We start from the raw sequence: 21,845 nt of genomic DNA on the forward strand, positions 1-21,845 counted from the left end.
ACATCTGTTAACTATTTTAATAATTACGCGATAATGTTGAAGAAATTTGCAGAAAACCACCAGGTCGTTTTCTCATAAACAAACCAGCGCTGATGTAGGATTCAGGAGGAGGCGTCCCGCATGCGACGTCACGAAAATCAACGATTCCTGGGAAATCCAAATGCCAAGTTTTTTCAGAGGCGGACCAATTCACCTCAAATGGCTTGATTTCAACTGAATTTTGCCGGTATTGCGCAAGGTAAAAAAAAAAATGCACAAAATGTGACACATATTTGACCAAAGTTTAATATAAAATAGTAGAATTACATTGATCTTGCTCCTGAATTTACCCGTGATATGCACTTTAAGATTCACTGGGGATGCAGGAGTTGCCATAAGAGTCAACAGTGCCAAGTTCGAATGTCTTCATGGGACTCCAGCTCCATTTATGCAGTGATTAGTACCTACCAAAAGTGGTCCAAGGAAGGACAATCAGTGAACTGGTAACAGTGTCATGGTGTGTGGGGAGTGAAGGCTCTGGGGAGACTTTGGGTTCTGGCATTCATGTGAATGTAACTTTGACACGTACCACTGACCTAAACACTGTTGCAACTCAAGTACACCTCTTCATGACAACGGTGTTCCCTAATGGCAGTGGCCTCATTCAGCAGGATAATGCCCCCCGTCACACTGCAAGAATTGTTCAGGAATGTTTTGAGGAACATGACAAACAGTTCAAGGTGTTGACTTGGCCTCCAAATTCCCCAGATCTCAGTCCAGTCAAGCATCTGTAGGATGTGCTGGACAAATAGGTCAGATTCATAAAGGCCCCACCTTGCACCTTACAGGACATAAAGGATCTGCTGCTAATGTCTTGGTGCCAGATACCACAGCACACCTTCAGAGGTCTTGTGGAGCCCATGCCTCGACAAGTCGGAGGTTTTGGTGACACAAAAGGGACCTACACAATATTAGGCATGTGGTTGCAATGTGGGTATTATTATTATTAAATCACTAGGCTGGTGGGGTGGGATTGAGCCTGCTGACTGTTGGCAACAGTGTAAATTCACTGCCCATTGGGGCTGATCATGTATTGTACACCTTCAGTGAAGTCATCATGTGCATACCCAAATTCAGGGCTTTCAGTCCAAACAGTATAAAACGGTGTGTTCATATCTTGTGCTGTCGTTTGTCAGATCTTGCATGCTAAATGAAAAGTATGTAGCATGTCAGTAATGGACTAACGTTAGATACTGGATTGTTTGGAAGTTTATACGCAACAAAAATGTTACCAATAATAATGATGGAAAAATGGTTAATGCACATGTCGCTTAGAAACTTTCACGCAGGATGCAAAAATTTTGCATGTATAACGCTATTTTAAAAAAAAATTGTTATAAGAAAGAAACTAGACTTCATTAGAGTGTCTGTCGAAAATGTGCTCGCTTTACAAAACTCTGATCGCTGACCGATTGCTATTAATGCTAAATGAGGCCATTATTAAAAAATGTTCTGTTTCCGGTCCACCAGCCAGGTGAGTGCTGTTTGTGTGGTTGAATTATTATTTTTTTTTAACGCCGGTTTTTCGACTTTTTTTCGGGTTCGTAAATCTAAAATCGAACTTGACATTTCCGCATTCCCAGGGCTTTCCACTAAGGCTCATACTAGCCAGCCATGACAAATAAGTAGCCAGCCGGGGGGAGTAAACACAATCTCCTGTGCACGCAGCTCCCAGGATTAAATGTATTTTCCACAGACCATTTATTCACTCACTTTACTCAAATACAAAGTAAAATGGCCGTAAATCATCTTTTTCTTGCGTATTGCATCATGAGGCGTTCCTGGCTTGTAAATCTCTTATTTTCGGTGCATGACACATTCACGCAACTGAGCATGCTATGAATTAACAACAACGGTCTGCAGTGGGGCTACACAATTAAACACTCCGGCGAACATTTCTCCATTTGTGTATGAAAATACACTCCAACCACTCAGCTTGGTTTCATTTACAATCAGCGGTGTCTTTTGATGCCAGCACGTAATTGAACAAGAGAAGACTGGTTTACCGGAGACAAAATAAGCGTCATCTCTGCTTCTGTTCCCTCCGACAGCCCCGACACACTACTGCCTCTGCCGAGTGTGCGCGCACACCGCATGTCGGGGCCGCAGATGAGTTACTCTCCCTTGATCAACAAAGTCGGCAGGGAATCACAACTTAAATGAGTGCGGTTCAGTTTGACATTATTGTCAGTCTGTTAGATAAACATTTAATTTTATTAAAATCGAAAATTAGTATTTAGAGTCTGTGGGCTACGAAAATAAGTCATTAAAGTAGCCGGCTGGACTTAATTGTGTAGTTGGCTGTATGGCCGGCAGCCGGCGCTTGTGGAAAGCCCTGCATTCCGCACAGAATGTAGAACTGAATCAGCTCTGCGCATCCGCCGTGCGGCACAAAAAAATGGCAGCCACCATGAAGGAAGGAGATGCGGAGTTTTCAAACATTTGCTTAAGTGTGAAATCGCAAAATGGTATTCTAGCGAACAACAAAATAGTAAAGATTCAGAAAAACAAATCATTCAGTGATCATTTTAGTGTAATTTCATCCGAACTAGGCCTAACGGTCGATTTAGAACTACAAAAAGTCCGTGTGTCGGACATTTTAAGTACCTTTTGTAAAAGTTTTGCAAATGTTGCAGTCAGCATTTAAAATGCTAACTTAAAGTTTTTGCACAAGTTTCAGTTGATTAAACCGTCATTTTATTAAATGTGTCTGCTTTTGTGATGAAGTACTGAAAGAAAAAGCAAACACAGCATTGCGATTTCTTATCCATCCATATAAAAAAATCCCTCCCTCCCTACTGAAAATTTTTTTGCTCACCCGGTGGACAGGAAACGGATTTTTTTTTTTAAGGATGCCCTGAGGGTCACATGGCCAGGTATGCACATTGTCACTGATGCTAACCTGGTGCAACCAGTGAAACATCACATCACATTATCTCTAGCCGCTTTATCCTTCTACAGGGTCGCAGGCAAGCTGGAGCCTATCCCAGCTGACTACGGGCGAAAGGCGGGGTACACCCTGGACAAGTCGCCAGGTCATCACAGGGCTGACACATAGACACAGACAACCATTCACACTCACATTCACACCTACGGTCAATTTAGAGTCACCAGTTAACCTAACCTGCATGTCTTTGGACTGTGGGGGAAACCGGAGCACCCGGAGGAAACCCACGCGGACACGGGGAGAACATGCAAACTCCGCACAGAAAGGCCCTCGCCGGCCCCGGGGCTCGAACCCAGGACCTTCTTGCTGTGAGGCGACAGCGCTAACCACTACACCACCGTGCCGCCCCAGTGAAACATTTTGAAAGTTAATGAGTTCAAATGTCTGTTATAGTGAGATTCGATGGTTTCAGCTTAAAATCAGAATTTTCAGAAAGGTTTCTTTGAGTGTCCTTGTTATGACTAAGTATATGCATAGTGAGGACTTTCTATTGTTTCGTTTAGGCTCAATCACAGGGAAACCTTCTGCTACAGCAACGGCATAACTAGATGTGTATACCTTTTTATAAGAATTTTAAAAGCTTTGGTGATTACAAAAGACAAATCTATTGGATTAATTTGGAACAAAAAGCACACCAATATCCACTCTTCTCCTGCTCTGCCCTGTAGTTAAGAGCAGTGGACCTTTTCCCCCACACTGTGTCCAAAGATATGCCACTAAATATATATTACGTGTATCGTAATCCTAATCAGATTTTTTTTTCCCTTGTGTTAATATTTTACAAGGAGGCAGGTATGTAGTAGAACAACTAATCAGTTAATGGAATAATATTAAGATAGACAGGTCCAAATACTCTGCTGTTTTTCCTTCACACTCATGCACTGCCAAACCCTGTCTCCAGTCCTGTGATTGGGTCTTTCTTAAAATCAGTTCAGTAATTGGACAAATAAATTCCTTTATCACATTACTGTAGCAACCAGACCGAAACATATTACATTTGGCTGAGTATTTGTCTCAATTTGTATAGATTAAAGTGGGAAGGAAAAAAAAGTTTACTCTAATCAGGTGGTGCTGAACAAATGTATAATGATGGGAAAGAAATACTACTTATGCCGCTTTTCCACTACCAACGCGGCTGAGTCGAGCTGAGTGGGGCTGTTGGAGTTGCATTTCGACTACAACCGCGCTGAACCGTGCTGGCTGGAAGTGGGTGGACACATTGGGTGGAGTTAGCGAAAGTGGGTGGACGTCACGTGATGTCGTTAGGCGGCACAAACAGTGACATCAGTGATCTTTTAAGCGGTTGTCTCATGACCTGGATAGTAAACAATAAACATGGAGTCGTTAGTGTTGCTGGTCTTGGTGCTGTGGCTTGTTGTCACCGACAACGCCAACAGATACTGGTAAGAGCGTATAGATGAGGCGAGGTGCATAAGGCTTCAGAAATTCTCGTAATTATTCTTCTTCCGGGTTTACGGTGTTTACAGATCCCAGCGTGCTCGCGGGGCGTGTGTGGGCATGTGAGGACACTCCTCCTCACCAATCGGTGCACAGGGGAGTGTCTCCTCACGCCCCTAGCCCCACTCGGCTCGCTTCAGTCCCACTCCAAAACCATGTGAGTTTTGGGTGCTGAGTAGGGCTGAAGCGAGCTAAGTCGTGCTGCTCTAAGGTAGTCGAAACGTGAGCCGTGTCGGGCTGAAGTGAGCTGAAAAAGGGTAGTGGAAAAGGGCCAATAGACAGCGTTTTGATTTTTTCCACCATTTTTACCTTCCGCAAATTGGCACGTTTGTATTAGAAGAAATAAACAGTTGCCAAGTTGGTACACAGTGCAAAGTGTTTCAGTTTCATATGTCAGATGGCACAGCGATTTCTGTCAGTGTTGATATTTTCATTCCTGTAGTCTTCCCACCACTGAACTCCACTTGGGTTAAAACACCGTAATAATGGCCCGATAATGTTCAAAATGACGGAATGACGTCACTTCCCATCCCTGAAGGAGTTAAACTTGGGTATGTCCAAGAATTTTTTGTGCAGTTAAAAAAAAAAAAAAGTTTTTTAAAACCTTTTTAATATGGAATTGATTTCTGTATCGATAAATCTTCAACGTAATGTTCAAAAGGTTTAGTCAGATTTTGCCTCTTTAGTTGCAGCCCAACATGCAAACAGTTAAGTCTGTATACGTGGGTGAAACCTCTACCAGTCACACCCGAGAGTGACATGAAGATGACCCAGAACAGTGAGCTAATATTGAAACCAGAGTGATGAATCTATTATTGTGCTTCAGTTAGGAAAACAAAATCATCTTGCTGAACTGTACTTTGTACAAGGATGTGGAGAAAATCATACTCACTCATGATGTCTTTTACTGTTAGTTGTCTTGACCTTTTCAATTTGCAAATAAATATGGTCCGATATTCTCATTTATACAAGTGTACTCATGATATTGCTCTGACGGGTCTGTTGAAGGAAGGAGACTCGGACAAGGAACTGTCACATTAATTTGTATTCTTTATATCTTAAAACATTTGAACAGCTCAGTTGTCGTTAAAAAGTACAAGAAGGCACACGAGTCTATCCTGAAATGGGGATATGATACTTTTGTAAAGGATTTTTGTCTCTTTTACAAGGCCACATGGGCATTTGCCTTGACAGCACTTTTTCACGTGACCTCTTTTTCTCTGTTCAGCAGTCAGCAAAAGCAGGATGTCTATAAAAGCAGTGTAACAATGCACTCCGTTTATGATTCAATTTGATTCACAAATCATAAAGTGGGTATTGAGTCAATTCTTGGAATATTTTTTTTTGCAAAATTTTAATGAAGAAAAATTGACATGACATTTTATTTCTGAATCATAAACAATGCAAAACTGCATTTTTGTCTAATTTAAAAAAAATTTTAAATAAAAAATTGCTCTGAACAGAGGCTTAATGTTAAAATGTACTACAGGATCACTAATATGTATAAAATAAATGGATAAGTTATCTAAAAGACTTTGACCAGTGGAAAATTATTGATTGAAAATTCTTTAGCAGCACTTGAGGCGTCTTTCTTCCTGAGGCTGGAAATGGAGCTCCAAAGCCGGCTAAATGCCTGACTTCCGGACTTCCGCAGCCTCTTTCTGGGGGACTGCAGACTGCATCAATGTGGGGCTGATGTTACTTGAAAGCGACTGAAAAGCTTTTACTTAAAAAAAAAAAAAAAAAAAGAGCTATAAAGCGGTTGTGCAATCATAATCTATAATGCATGTTGGTTGTTGTGATCTTTCGGTCACATCACAAGTGCTGATGATTCATGGTAATGGTGCAGACTTTCCATGAAAAAAACGCAATCATGTGACCAGCAAGTGTTCTGTATATTTTAACCCTATGGGTTGCACAGATTGGGACCTCCTAATGTTTTAAACAGTACAATTGCATTAGATGTATAATTAAAACTAGACGGCCTTTCAATTTCATAAAATCGGTGAAATTTAGTTCCGTCTGAGATTTGGTCATTGTGATATGTTTATTTCTGTAATATCTTTAGAAAAAAAAAAGCCAGTCTGTGGCTGGGAAGTTCTTTAATTTGAAGGGCTTCCCAAGCAAATAACATGTATGAAATTGCAGAGGAAGTCCTTGTGCGTATGCACACGCTTACCTTTGACCGTGCACTGACAGTTCCGTCATTCTGTCGCTAAATGAACAGCTGATCACACCGAGGTGCTCACTGACTGCCGATATTTATTAGTTTGGTCTTGCGTTTCCTTTCCTTCGCAGCATAATGTCTTTCACATTTCATTCGCACACTCGCGTCCTCCATTTTTCTCTCCTGTTTCAAGTTTGTATCCCACAATGCCTTGCGCGAACAGGAAAAGCCTACCATGTGATGCATGACATGGCCTCTTGTAGTGCGCCATAGTGAAGCAAGAAAAAATAGTGGAGAATTTAGGGCCACATGGCCCTAAATTCATTAATTGTTCTATTTTAAAAAAATAATAAAATTGGAAGTCTGTGATTCAAATTCAGTAGCTTTTGGTCCACTAAACAAAAATAATTGGGTGTCAGGGAAAATTCTTTTCATGACCTAGCCTACACTTGGAAAAAGCTGAAAGGCGGTATATCTTTAATAGAATGCTGATTTCCAGAGTGTGAATCTGATATTCCCATGATGCACATTGGTACATTTTTGCATCAGGTCACACCTATAGTTAATAGAAAGCCAGGCCTCTTCAAGTTAGCTCAGCTTTTCTCAACCAGAGTGCCGTCTGGCTTTGTTAGGGGTGCCGTCAAAAAATTATATATTCTAACACTGAAATAAATAAAATTAAAATTCCAAAAAACAATAGTTGCACTAATGCAGATCATCGCCGCCTCATGCATCATCAAAATTTGTCTCGCGGCCCTCTTTCCCATGTCACAACGTCACTGCCGGGGTCAGCGTATGGTCAGCATGACTGCATATATTTTATATGGGGGTGCCTTGAGAATTTGCATACTTCTGAAGGGTGCCGTGACTGAAAAACGGTTGAAACGCTGACTTAGCTCACTGCTTTACAATTTAGACTTGAGCATTCAGTGATACTGACATGATGGTGTATGTCAAACTGGTGAAAATTCTAAACACTTCAGTGAGAAACGGTTCTCCAGCCAAACATCTCCAACTAACAGCTGGAGACATATAAGGTTGGAACAACAGTGTACGCATGTGTAATGTCTAATAAAGTGGCCAATAAATATACACAGGGTTTAAAAATCCTAACACACTACTATGCCCGTGTTATGTTAATGTCTTTAGTGTGTTTAAAATGGCTCACTGCTCAAATATTAGTGAGCTCTTTCCGTTGATGAACAGAGTAGCAGGGTTTTCAAGTTGTGCAGTGTAACAGACTACAGTCAGTGTGCTGTCAAATGTAAATGTTGTCTTTATTCCGCACATTTCATATCGATATGAAGTTTAATACATCATTCAGTCATAGAATCAGACTCTTTACTACCATAGTTGCACTGATATTTCATGTAATCTTTTGAGTTCAGCTTTTAAAGCATTTTAAAAGTATACTACTTGAAAAGAGCATGACATTGACCCTAGTAATGCGTTCACGCTGAGATCTTAAGATGGAGCTCTTGCTTTCTGACATCTCCACATATGATCTGGTTGCACTTCAAAAGCTGCTGCCCTTTTGAGAAATTATTTTCAGTACAGATCCAAACCAATAAACAGTGGCTTTCCCAGGCCTGACTCGCCGGGGTGATTGGGGGTGGGCGCTTCACCAAACTCCTCCAACAGACGAGTGTTTTGCTTTAGGGAGTGTCTCTTATTCCTACTGGGTGAGTGTGCTTTTAGTGAAGCTTGCACAGCAGAAAGAGGTTTATGCTACTGTATGAAGAAGCTGATGAAAGTTTATTAGAACCAGCTTTTTAAAAAATTCCAGTGTTTTAATCAACATTAAAACAACTAACTTCAAACTGAAATTTTCATATTTGCGTTTGAGTGAGTAGCTTTGGCTGTGCAAGCATGTTTATTTTCATAGACTTTGTAAATGAAGCAAATTGGCAATTGATGATAGCAGTTGGCGTGGCTAAACACGCATGTCCTGTACCCGTTATGTCATTACAATGTGAAAAATACCGGAAATATGTTTCGAGTCAGCTGTAGTTGCAATTGCTGGCAGCCATGACTCAACAGACCTCGGTTCAAGAGGTCAGGGTTCCTGATACTATCATGAATCATCCTAAACCTAGTAGCAGAAGTAGTTTTGATGGCATTTACAGTTGGGTCTTTACCTTGTCTGGGTTCCCCCTAGGTTCTGAAAAATATTTTTCTACTTTTTTCCTTGAAAAATATCTATAGATGGCTCCCCCCCCTTAGTTACTGACTTATCAAAGTGGACTTAATACAGGTTTATACCAACCAAACTGGCACAGTTCAAATATACAGGCCTCTCTATTACATATAAAATTTGGGCTCCACTCCAGCCTCTAATAAGAGAGACTTGGTGTACAGGGTGCCCAAAATCATCAAGCTAAAATGAACCTCTTTTAGTTTGAGCTTGCTTATGGCTATTTTAGCATGGAGTTCTTCAAAAACTTGATTTACAATTGAACAGAGTCAAGAAGAATCTTGGAACAACCACAGTGAAGGAATTTGATTTTCCTGTCGATTTACAAGCCGAACACAGCATGGCACCACGTTTTTCCATCATACTTTAGCCACGGGAACTCAACACGCCATGCTGCCCAAAACATTACTCCCTTCAGTCGCTTGCCACAGCTGACAGCACTTTCACTTTGGTGGGGATTTTCTTTTTTTTAAACCAACCCCTGTATTACTGACACTGTCCGATGTACTAGGGGACGGTAGGGCTCTGAGTGTGCCTCCCCAATGGCTGTTTCAGCCCTTAAATCATCTTCAGCGCTTGAAGAAGCTCGCCCAAAATACTTCTTCAGCTTAGACTGCGCCGTTGTTTGGTTCACACACAGATAATTACACCACCCCACCAGACGCATTACGATTGGCCAAAAACTTGGCGCCCATTTGGTCGCTCATTGTTTACACTCTGGCTTCTCACCGTTCATTCTGAGAAGTGACTGTGGGAAGTCTCTTCACTGGGGTTGGATTTTGGCAAACGTATGGACTTCTAGAAAGATAACTATGATAAAGGCGACTCATACATTTGTCACTGTGACAATTGCTAGTAATTTTCTCTTTCGCTGATGGATTATGCTCGTCAGTGACGAGCGCCAGTGGGAACCCTGCATTGTCTAGAACAAGTATCGTGAGTACTGATGGTCATGCTGTCCTCTCTTGTAGTTCTGATGCTCTGCTGCAGCCATGTTCACCAAGAAGAAAAAGCCGCGCGTTCAGATCTCCGCTCCCTCCAACTTTGAGCACCGTGTACACACTGACTTTGATGAGCAGGAGCAGAAGTTTGTGGGGCTTCCTCGCCAGTGGCAGAGCCTCATCGAAGACACAGCCAAAAGGCCCAAGCCCTTCATCGATGCCACGGTCATTACCACTGTGGAGCCTCGCAAGGTAAGCTTCCAGTTTCCCTCATTGGTGGAATGAGGAGTTCCATATAAATATTGATTTTGCTCTACAACAACCACATAGTGGGAAGGTTGTTGTAGATTACGATTTTCTCCAGAATTCTAAGTTAATATCTGTCAAAATGTGGGTTTAAATGGAAGCATATCTGTTCAGTGAAAACTGGTAATTTAAGAGATGAACCAGAAACACGTGGTGTGGTTTGGGCATATGAGGTCCCCCCCCACCCTTAAATGATCAGTTACTGCAACCATATTAAAGAGCAGAACTTGACCACAAAACAATCCTTGAAATCAGACCAACATAATTATTTATGGCATTGTTGTCTAACATGTGTTTTTAGATATGTATAGACCACACACAACCTTGTGGTGCAGTTTCCATGCTTCTCCTCAGGTCCATGCTGAAGAAAAAAAAAAAAAAGATAGTACTTGGTTTGTTGACCTTTGCCTTTACTTTTAGCGCAATGTCCATTTTTCAGGCCATAGTGCGAGGCAGTAAGATAGGGGTTGACGGCTCTCTGACATGGCTCCTGGATGAGTTCGAAACCATGTCAGTGATCCGTTCAAACTCGCTGCGACGGGGCAGTCCTCCCACACAGCCTCGCCGTGACTCGGGCTCCTCTGGGACGCAGGAGAATGGGGAGCACCCTCACCAGCACCATGAGCATGCAGGCAAGAGCAGAGACAGGTAAATGTTGTCTTATGCTGTACTTTTGTTTCCTTCGACTGTGCTCTTTTATGTCCGACAGCTGGTGCTTATTCTTTTTGTGTGCGACTAGAGAGAAAACGCATCCCGATTCCCAGAGACCAGCTAGAACCCACAGAGAACATGGGAGACCAATGCAGCCCCATGGCCAAGAGCCAGGCAGACAGAAAGAGCAAGAACGACCCACTGGACCTCATGCACCGCCTCAGAGAGAGCGAGATCGAGACCACCACAACCCAGTCGTCTGGAGGGAAGTGGCCAGTGACAAAAGACCAAAATCCAGCTACACAAGTCAGGACGAAAGTCCACAGTCCCCACGAGACAAGAGACCTCTCTCCGGACCAAATGTCCGAACCCCCAACCTGCCTATTACAGAGGGGGTGATGAAGACAGCACAGCAAAGCCGGCCATTTAACACTTACCCTCGCAGTGAAAGTGACTCAGCAAGAAATCCCAGCAGTCAGGTGAGCACAGGCCAGAAAACTGACAGGGTGGGGTATTGACAGATTTTGTCAATATGTAGCCTATATATTCTGCTCTCTGTTCCATCTCTCTTATCTCCTTTCCCATTGTAGGACCTGAAGCCAGGCAGGACTCACGACCCTCCCCCGAACGGCCCGTCCAGTGGGTCCAGCCGAAGTGGGAACAGTGGGGGTAAAGGCTCCTCCCAGCAGCATCATGCTTCTCACCCTGCTTTGGGTCCAGAGCCTCCCCAAAGCCAGCCATTTCCACCAGCATCCCGACCCCCTGTGCCCCCTGGGCCACCTCAGCAACCCCAGCGTGTTTCTCACGAGCAGTTCCGTGCTGCTCTCCAGATGGTGGTGGATCCTGGGGACCCCCGCACCTACCTGGACCACTACATCAAAATTGGCGAGGGCTCCACTGGTATTGTGTGTATTGCAACAGTTAAGAGCACAGGCAAACTGGTGGCTGTGAAAAAGATGGATCTGCGCAAACAACAGCGGCGAGAGCTGCTCTTTAATGAGGTGAAAATTGTTGGAATTATTCTTAACTTTCTCATATTTAAAAAAAAAAAAAAACCTCATTGTGTGAGCTGACCTTTGACAGTGTTATATCTTGTTTTTTTAATCTCCAGACTAGACACTTGCAAATGTCACGTCTGAAAGTACCCAGTATTTTCAGTTTGTCTTGTCATTTATTGAGGGTTTTTTTTTTTTTTTCCCCTTTTCTTTTCCCCTTTAAGGTGGTGATCATGCGAGACTATCACCATGAGAATGTTGTGGACATGTACAACAGTTACTTAGTTGGTGATGAGCTCTGGGTTGTCATGGAGTTCCTTGAAGGTGGAGCACTCACTGACATAGTCACACATACGAGGCAAGTGTTATTTCTTATTACTCAATTATTAATCACCGTAAACCACCCTGATTATTTCAGTGATTAGATCACCATAACTGTAATAGTTCCTTCGTTAATAATTCAGCGTATTAATGTAGTGGATCTGACGTGTGTGTGGGGGGAAATATGCTCACCACTAGGTGGCATGTTTGCACTCTGGTCTTTGACTTCTTATCATACATGTTGCACAAGTATTAGACTCTTCAATCAAACTGCTTTTATTCTTGTGCCTTCACTACAGTGTTGTATATTGTGCTGTATGTGTTTCAGGATGAATGAAGAGCAGATTGCCACTGTGTGCGCCTCTGTCCTTAAGGCTCTGTCAGTGTTGCATGCTCAGGGTGTCATCCACAGAGACATCAAAAGTGACTCGATTCTGCTTACTCATGACGGCAGAGTAAGTTTTCCTTCACCATTTTCAGAATGTTTTTAGTTCGTTAAGTCATAACAGCTGTAGCTTGGAGCACAGGTTTTCAGCCCTGGTCCTGGAGTACCCCCTGTTTTGCCCATTTTACTGTTTTCTTTGTGACCAACACCCTTGATTTCAATTAATCAGCTGAGTTGAAGTGTGTGTGTGGGGGGGGGAGACATTCAAATTTAACCTCCTAAGGCCCAAGCTGTTTTTTTTTTTTTTTTTTACATGCATTTTTTTTAATTTCTTTTTGCTATTTGGGCTTATTAGAACCTGATTAGAATAAAAACTAAGCATCTTTTGATAAGATGTACTTTTAGAGAAAAAGTATGTCCACATGTGGATTCTTGTTCTGAATTTCCATAAAGTGCTGTCCATGCATGTGACCGCTAAGCCCTAGGAGGATAAATCATGGACAGTATTCCGAGACCAGGTTTGAAAGCCTGTATATTAAAGCAAGGGTAGGTAATTTTGGAGAAGCCAGCAAGAGTAAGTTTCCCATGAGGAAACCATGGCCTACTGGATAAAGAAGCAGCTTTGGGACTAAAAGGTCGCCGGGTTGATTCCCTGGATCAGTAGGAATGGCTGAAGTGCCCTTGAGCATGGCATCTAACCTCCAGCTGCTCCCCAGGCTGCTCTGGGTATCTTGTATGTTGCTCTGGATAAGGGCGTCTGCTAAATACCTGTAGTGTACACTACCGTTCAAAAGTTTGGGGTCACTTTGAAATGTCCTTATTTTTGAAAGAAAAGCACTGTTCTTTTCACTGAAGATCACTTTAAACTAATCAGAAATCCACTCTATACATTGCTGATGTGGTAAATGACTATTCTAGCTGCAAATGTGTGGTTTTTGGTGCAATATCTCCATAGGTGTATAGAGGCCCATTTCCAGCAACTCTCACTCCAGTGTTCTAATGGTACAATGTGTTTGCTCATTGCCTCAGAAGGCTAATGGATGATTAGAAAACCCTTGTACGATCATGTTAGCACAGCTGAAAACAGTTGAGCTCTTTAGAGAAGCTATAAAACTGACCTTCCTTTGAGCAGATTGAGTTTCTGGAGCATCACATTTGTGGGGTCGATTAAATGCTCAAAATGGCCAGAAAAATGTCTTGACTATATTTTCTATTCATTTTACAACTTATGGTGGGAAATAAAAGTGTGACTTTTCATGGAAAACACAACATTGTCTGGGTGACCCCAAACTTTTGAACGGTAGTGTAAGCTAGATTTTGAAAGTATCCAACTGAAAATTGCCACCCCCTCATTTCATTGTTCCTTCCAAAGGCACTTTTTTTTTTTTCTAAAACGCATGAATGTGCACTGTCGTCATCTCCAACTACCTCATGTCTCATTCTCATGTTAGAAAACACTTAACATTGTTGTTTACATTGATTATAATAAACATGGCTATTGTTACTCACTGCTGTCCACTAGCTTTAGCAATATAGCCTAACTTTGTGGAGGACTCCTGTCACGCAAAATGAGCGCACAGTTAGACAGGCAGGTAGGTCATCCAGTCATTCCATTTGGACAGAATGAAATGATCGTACCGGCTGTTTACAACACTGCTGCAGGTGATTTGATTTAGTTTTTTTAGTTTTTTCCTTTTATTGTCAGAGCATTTGACATACAATACCAGTCAAAAGTTTGGAAACACCTTCAAATTTGATGTTTCTTCTTTATTTCAGTTAACTAAAAGACACTTTGTGTCTAATGACTGTTATTTCTCTCTACTTAGTTGAGTGGTTCTTGACATAATATGGATTGTTGTCGAACAGGGCTATTTACTGTATTTTTATTATTTACTGGTTGATGGTGTCAAATACATTTAAGGTGGTAAGAAATTCCATTTTTGACAAGACACGCCTGTTAATTGAGAAGCATTCCAGGTGACTACCTCCTGAAGCTGGTTCAGATAATGCCAATAGTGTGCAAAGCTGTTATCAAGGTAAATAGTGAGGACTTTGAAGAGTCTAAAAGTTGAAACGTTGTTTTTTAACCACTTTTTTTTTTTTTTTTTTTAACCATATGATTTCCATATGTTATTTCATAGTTTTGATGAGTTCAGTATTGTTCTACAATGTAGGAAAAAATAAAAACATCGAATTTGAAGGTGTTTCCAAGCTTTTGACTGGTACTGTATTTTTCATTGCGATCAGGATGTAAAGAGAGTTTTAAGAAATATATAACACACGTACCTACTAAAATTACATACTCTAGCTTTAAAGGATACCGTATGTGTAGAAAAATTGTGCAAACTTGTCAAAACCATTACCACAGTCATCTGTTCCTCATTGAAACCTCCTCTATTGTTGTGGTTTAAACTTGTTTTAGCAACACCTTCTGCTTTTAATGTCGTTGAAGCCTTTATATGTGAGATCAAAAATATACACATGTTGCTCTCAGGCAAACTTGGTGTTATTACCAGTGCCTTGGACAGAGTTTGGGTTCAGTGATCTTGTCAGGCACTCATGATGCCTGTAAAACAAAGCTGGCATGTCACACAGAGGCAAGGTTTCGTTTTGTGGTCGCGATAAGAGAAGCGGAAGTTTTTTCTCAGTAATCGTCAGTTGTTTCTCGGCAAGGCTTGGTGTTTGCATTTTTTTTAATGTTTCATTTCCTCCTGTCATGTTGGCCAGGTATCCTTGGGTCATACGTCCTTTTGTGTTTAGCCAGCCATGCAATGCAAAGTGTGTTCAGAAAATATGTTTAAAATAATGATTTCTATGTGCTTGTTACATAAATAGCCCACGAAGCACTGTCAATATTATAATTATTCTAAAAGCTGAGCACCTGTTCATTTGCTAATACATTAATGCATGCTGCCTTTACAAAAGAATTTAATGCTGCTGTATTACAGGCAAATAAGTGTGCTGAATGTGAGGCAGAAAAGTGAAATATAACAAGGTTATTGGCTCAACTCGTAGTTGCCTGCTTGACGACACTGAATTGCATCAAGATGGAAGCTTTACAGGAAATGACCTGATGTCGTCTTGCAAAGGATTTATTTAAATGTGTAGGACAAGGCTGGAAATGCCGTGTGAGATACAATTCAGTGTGTGGACATTTTTTTTAAGCACTGTTTTATTTGGGCATCAAAATTTCTTAGACTTTTTTTCCCCTTTCTTTCTTTGAATGTCTTTAGATAAAACTGTCTGACTTTGGCTTCTGTGCCCAAGTTTCAAAAGAGGTGCAAAGAAGGAAGTCATTGGTTGGAACGCCATATTGGATGGCACCTGAGCTCATCTCAAGACTGCCTTATGGGCCAGAGGTGAGATCCTGCTTTTACCTTCTTGTCCTGTAAATGTGCACGTTGTCTCTAAGCATTTTGTCTGTCCTTTATTTGCACCTTACCTCACTGTAGTATCCTGATTTAATGGCTGATGGTGCTGAAATTATCTTTTTGGTTACAGGTCGACATTTGGTCTCTAGGCATTATGGTAATTGAAATGGTCGACGGGGAACCTCCGTATTTCAACGAACCTCCTCTCAAAGCGATGAAGATGATTCGAGACAACTTGCCACCCAAACTAAAGAACCTTCACAAAGTAAATCTTTCATTTCCTTATTTGTGAGATTTATGAAGTGTGTGCGTGTTCAAAATATTTTACTCTATGGTACACTTCCTTACTTCACTCCATTTACTCTCTCAGGTCTCACCACTTCTCAAGGGCTTTTTGGACAGGATGCTTGTTCGGGACCCTGCCCAGAGGGCCACGGCCCAGGAGCTGCTCAAGCATCCATTTCTCACGAAATCTGGGCCTCCATCTTGTATTGTACCCCTCATGAGACAAAACCGCATGAGATGAGAGCAAGAGGGACATCCATTCCACCAGGACCCTCTGTTTATCTCAAAGTCCAGACTCTTTGAGGCAGGAGGTCTGCAGAAAGGTGCAGCTCTGCTCGTGCTACTTTCAGATCAAGCATTTGAAAAGACCAGACTTGCCTCCAAATACTATAAACACTGCTGTGGGCTTGAGCTGAGGCCTTTTGGAAAGGACTAAATCAAAAGAAGCCCTGCATAAACCAACACTGATTTTACAATAGTTGTATGATCACTGGAAACATGCCAGCTTTGGTAAAGTGAGAATGCGGTGACACTGTTCCTCTTTTGCTTAGGAGGGGTTTTGAATGATTTTGCAGTTTGAATCATCTCTCACTGGGTGTGTTTCTAGGTGAAGCAATTAATCTCGGACTTAAAATCTTCGAACATCTGGAACTTTCTGGAGCGACTGTTTCAACCCCCACAGTAGAAGCAGTGCTCGGTTTTGAAACCCAATTCTTCAGCTTCTGCACCGTAACCACTTTCTGACTTCTTCTAATCAAATTTAAGAGGAAAATAACTACTGAAGAGCTATATTTTACTTTATCAAAAGAAAAAAACACTAGGCTCCTGTTACAACACTAGACTAGGTAAACACTGGATGTGTGCTTTTTAATTCAGACCCTTTCCAAGTGTTTGGGTGTTTGATGAAACATGGTCCCATGTCATTTTAATAGATTTTGTGACTCAAGTTTTATTTTGCGTGACAGTGAAGATGTTTTAAACACCGTTCGTTTTTTAAAATCCGACACTAAAAACAGGATGAAATGTATTACCAAATATATATAAAGGGATCTCTTACCATCTAGACATGCTGTGTACATTCATGTGCAGAATTCCTTTAAGATGTGAACCGTACAAATGAAACATTCAGGACCAGGTGGACGTAGGTCACTTCGGCCTGGGTGTCTGATTAAGGCGGAGCAAGTGGCGCTTGTGAAGGCTTTGGCGATTAGAAGATGAATTGAATCACGTGCATTAAATCGAAAACTATCCTGCAGCACTCGAGGACTGGCGCAGTCCCTTGTTACTGGGGATAATTTTGTTATGGCTAATTAACACAGGACATCATCTTCTGTAGCAGTTGATGCTTCCATTAGTTTGACTGTTAAACCGCTGCTGTCCTTGTGTCCTGCTGCGTATAAACATTAACAAGAAGCATGTATGATGATGATGTAGCTATGGGCTTATATGAGCACAAATGTCCTATTTCGGTACGGGGCTCTCTAAGTAACTGTGCCTTTTATCTTCTATTCCCGATCTCCTAAGGATCAGAGCACATTAGCTTGCACCTAGACAGCAACCAAAGATGTGACGCAGAGAGGGAGAGAGAACTGTGGGAAAGCTACTGGTGTGAATCTGGACACATTTTTCTAAATTTTACGCTACACTGAGCGTAGCGTTTGCTTTGTTCTGTTACACGTGTTCAGCCAAGTTGAGCACTGGATAGACTTTTTTTGAAAGCAAACTTTGTTGGAAGAAGATTTTGAAGGTTGTTGGTCATTTTTGGTGCAAGGAATTTCAGCGTCAGAGGTTTAATCTGATGAAACATGGTTTGAAAGATCTGTAGAAAGTAGGAAGATTGAAGAAGTAGCGATGTACATAATCTGTGATGTATTTAAAAAAAAAAAAAAATCTTACCTGATGCCTTAACATGTCTCATTCTAATTGTAGTCACAAAATCAATCCACGTCTAGATCCAGGAAACTTATTTTTTTATTTAATTTTTTTAAACTAATAATACTTACAGCAGCATTTTTTTTTCTCAATGGAGTTCTCCAGTTTTTTGGAGGTGGAACGAAGACAATCAAACGGCTGAGTAACATACATTTCTTACGTGTTAACGTCAGTGAAAATAGATTTACTTTGGCCTGTGTACAGACGTTTCTGCAGTGACCAAATTCACAAGTCAACAAAGTCACAAGACTTTTTTTTTTTTTTTTTCCCCCCCTTTTTTTAAATTTAAAAAAAAAATTTTTTTTTTTATTATTATTTTAATGGGAATTGCATGTGTGTATTAAGGCCACACAGCAGAGAGAGGATGAGGATCCATGAATGATCATTCCTTCAGTAAGAAACAGCCTTGATGCGTTTAAGTCTTCCACATTACTCAGTGGCACATGCAGGGGTAAATCTGCTCTACAGGATGTGGACTGATTTTGATCTCTCAAACTGAGATCTTTTGTTGAACGTACTATAGCTGCAAAATGTTCACAATGATGATCTCAGGACACATCCTTAAAAAAAAAAATAAATAACACAAGCCTTACTTTGCCGTTAAATGGGAAATACTATACTGTGAGAGACATGGCTAAATGTACAGCTCATTCGTGTTGTACCTTTCTGTCCATCTCCCATTTGCATTCTCATCTCATTCTCAAGTTGTAAAGTTTGATTTATGCCGATATTCATTAATGAGGTACATTTCTACATTTTGAAGATGTACTAATGAACTTTTACACTAATGTCATTTCATGTCTGTTTGATGCTATAATATGGCTTGAACATAGACTTTGTTCTCTACAGATTCAATGATAGAAATGCCTCATGTTCGGTCTGCTTTCACGAACCGTGCAGGATGTGTCATATCAGCACTAGATTTTCTGATCTCAGTGTTTTTTATTTAAATGGGTATTGTGCTGAATCAGATATGGTACCATTTATTGATTTCTTTTCCTGTAAGATCTGTCTGTCTGTTTCTCATACCGCAAGTTCCACTAATACTGTTTATTCGTACGGTGACTATCACTACTTTCTAAAACAGTCATCTGAGTATTTTTAAAGCAATATCTGTAATTCTACCATTCATCAGCTTGTAGGTTATATTTTACAGTTTTTGTTCATTATTTTGAAACGAATGAATGAGATGATAGGCTTTGATCAATAGCATGTAAACGATGATTTAAACATTGCTGTTTTTCTGAGCTGACAAACTCCTGATTTTAGACTAATTTCATCAAACACGAGCTCTGAATCCTGTTTGGACTGTGACTACTACTGACTGGCCTGTTCGTGTTCGTGTCTCAGTGAGTTCAGTCCTCTTGTTGTGTTAATTGTAGTCATGCAGAAATGTTCCTTTGGATCGACACCTGATCTCGGTTCCCTTTTGTGATTTGTGAATTTTTATTTGAAGGACTTTTTTTTCCCTTTTTTTTTTTTAAATACACTTTCCTGAAAACAAATTTGTCTCTGAGCTTCTTTAAATCTACTTTTGCTTTTTGAAGAATGCATTCATTGTTGTGATTTTTTTTTTTTTTTCTCTCTTCTCCTTGGAGCATTTTAACACCAAACGCAACCTCAATGACACCTCTTGTTTTAGTTCCACAGGTGGTGGAAATTTCAAGCCAAGGTTTTTATAGTGATTAACCTATTTGACTGAACCTGTTTAGTATGTATTGAATGGGTTTAATCTAAACCTTATTTTTTATATATAAATATAGACGTATAAATACATGGGCCCAATATTTTTAAATGGTTGGTTTGTGTGTAAAATAAATCTGTCCTCAGAAGGGTCTATATTGTTTGTTTTTGGCTGCAGAGCAGTTTGCGAGCCCCTGTTTTTAGTAGATGTTCAGAAGATATCTGGGTTCTTGCATCTGTAAAATCGTTAAGAAGCTGATGTTATTTATTTAATACAAATTTTAAAATGCTATTTAAATTTGTATCTATAGAATTGCTACCCAGATGATTAGAGATTTTAATAGTTTATGGGTTGTTTTACAATCAGGGTACGCAAGCTAAAAATCACATTTAACACTTATTATCTTCAATATCAAAAGGCTTGACTAAATAAACTTGGTTGTTTATTGTAGCCCTGTGATAGCTCTATTTACCATGCAAAAAAAAATTTGGTGCTAACGTTATTTTTGGTGAATGTATGGCAATATGTGTCATATTTAGCAAAATTACTCGTGTCATTTAGAAAAAGTGCTTTTTTGACCACAGGTAGCTCCAAAAGGGATGCACTTAAATCATTCTTTATACCATAAAACAAATATTTGGTTCCATATCATTGGAAACATAGTTAAGTTTTAATGTTGAATGCCAGTAAGTTTTCAGACTATTTTGATCAAATTAGTATGGAATTGTGTCAAAAAAAAAAGTCCTCTCCGAGACAGCTAATTTTTCAATATAAAATAACATATCTAAAATGATTATTTTCATCCTAAAATGTGGTCAAGATATTGGGACATAAATATTAGAGACAACTAACACAAAGCTTACAGCCTTATATTTAAAAGCACTACGGAAGTAGTGGATTCTGAATTGTCAAAAAAAAAGTCCTCTCCGAGAATCACTTCATTTGTTTCTCCCAGCCCTGCTTAAAGCTACACTTTATCTTATAGCAGATTACACAAAACTACCATACACACATGTCAAAAAATTACCTGAAATCTGTTCTTTAACTTGTCCACTTAAAAACTGGTACTAGAACCAGTTTGAATCAATTTGAATTTTGGACCCCTGTGACACAAACACTGTACCCTGATTATAGAGACTATGGCATAATTGATCAAAATGATGCTGCTGATGCACATCTGTTAAGATGTCATGAGCAGTAAATCCTTCCCAGCTGCCTGTACAGGGCCTGGAACATGCGTAAATGTTGTACCAGTGCTATTGAGTAAGAGTTGTGTGTGTGCTATTGCACCACTGGGCACAGTGTGTACCTGCTGCATTTCTCACACAGCCCTGTGTATCTCTGCAGCTCGCTAGTACAGTAGATATATTAATGTTATTTCTCTTCATTTGTTTGAATTGGAGGGTTGTCATCAAGGATAACTTTATTACCTGGCTCATTATTGTTCATAATAACTGGCTCACGGTTGATTACTAAAGTAGTCAATAATTTGACACATTAGTGGAATCATATTTTTTTTTAATATTAATAATGACAAAGCGCATAGCAACGGGTCTGATATAACACAGTGACGTGATTGACCAATCAGAATCGAGTATTCAGCAGTGCCCGGATCTACACGGTCCTTTCTGTAGTGAGTGTAGAATGGCAGTGTGTGTGAGGGAGGGAGAACAACATACCGGTACAGCCATAGACATACAAACATAGACGCCGCATTGAGCTGGTGGCCCCATTGCTGGGATACGTCAGAGTGTCCGCCATATTGGATGTGGCAAATCTTCCCCGTAAACCAATGCAAGTAAATGGACTGAACTTCATAAAGCCCCTTTCTACAATAATATTTAACTCGATGCCTTTTATTTACCCATTAAGACACACACATATATATTTGGGAAACAAACAGGCATCAAAACAACGTAACTTTTAATGTGATGGTTATAAATAGTGTGCGAAATACCCTGTACACTGCAAACTAGCGACAGATACGCGCTAGATAGCTCAGGTAAGCTAATCAGTCAGCATACCGTAGCAAGCTACCAAAACCTGAGGCCACAATAACCAACCTACAAGACTGAATATGATAAATGATGGAAATAGTGAATGAAAATAAAAATGTACTGTTTTATTTATTGAGTCACCACACAGACCTACTCTCATTGAATAAAGTGA

General features: G+C 40.5%; 1 protein-coding gene across 1 annotated transcript in view; it reads left to right on the forward strand.

Moving 5' to 3' along the window:
• pak4 (p21 protein (Cdc42/Rac)-activated kinase 4) overlaps nt 1–19,497 on the forward strand; it is a 37,959-nt gene extending 18,462 nt beyond the window's left edge. Inside the window, exons 2-10 of the mRNA XM_060943990.1 lie at nt 9,777–9,998; nt 10,492–10,700; nt 10,792–11,182; nt 11,294–11,704; nt 11,923–12,056; nt 12,348–12,474; nt 15,638–15,763; nt 15,906–16,040; nt 16,146–19,497. Of these exons, the coding sequence (XP_060799973.1) occupies nt 9,798–9,998; nt 10,492–10,700; nt 10,792–11,182; nt 11,294–11,704; nt 11,923–12,056; nt 12,348–12,474; nt 15,638–15,763; nt 15,906–16,040; nt 16,146–16,301 (1,890 nt within the window). The 5' untranslated portion in view covers nt 9,777–9,797 and the 3' untranslated portion in view covers nt 16,302–19,497. The remainder of the gene's footprint in view (nt 1–9,776; nt 9,999–10,491; nt 10,701–10,791; nt 11,183–11,293; nt 11,705–11,922; nt 12,057–12,347; nt 12,475–15,637; nt 15,764–15,905; nt 16,041–16,145) is intronic.
• Nucleotides 19,498–21,845: the final 2,348 nt, after the last annotated feature.

Source organism: Neoarius graeffei, chromosome 17 (genome assembly GCF_027579695.1).
Source record: "Neoarius graeffei isolate fNeoGra1 chromosome 17, fNeoGra1.pri, whole genome shotgun sequence".
NCBI classification, from domain to species: domain Eukaryota; kingdom Metazoa; phylum Chordata; class Actinopteri; order Siluriformes; family Ariidae; genus Neoarius; species Neoarius graeffei.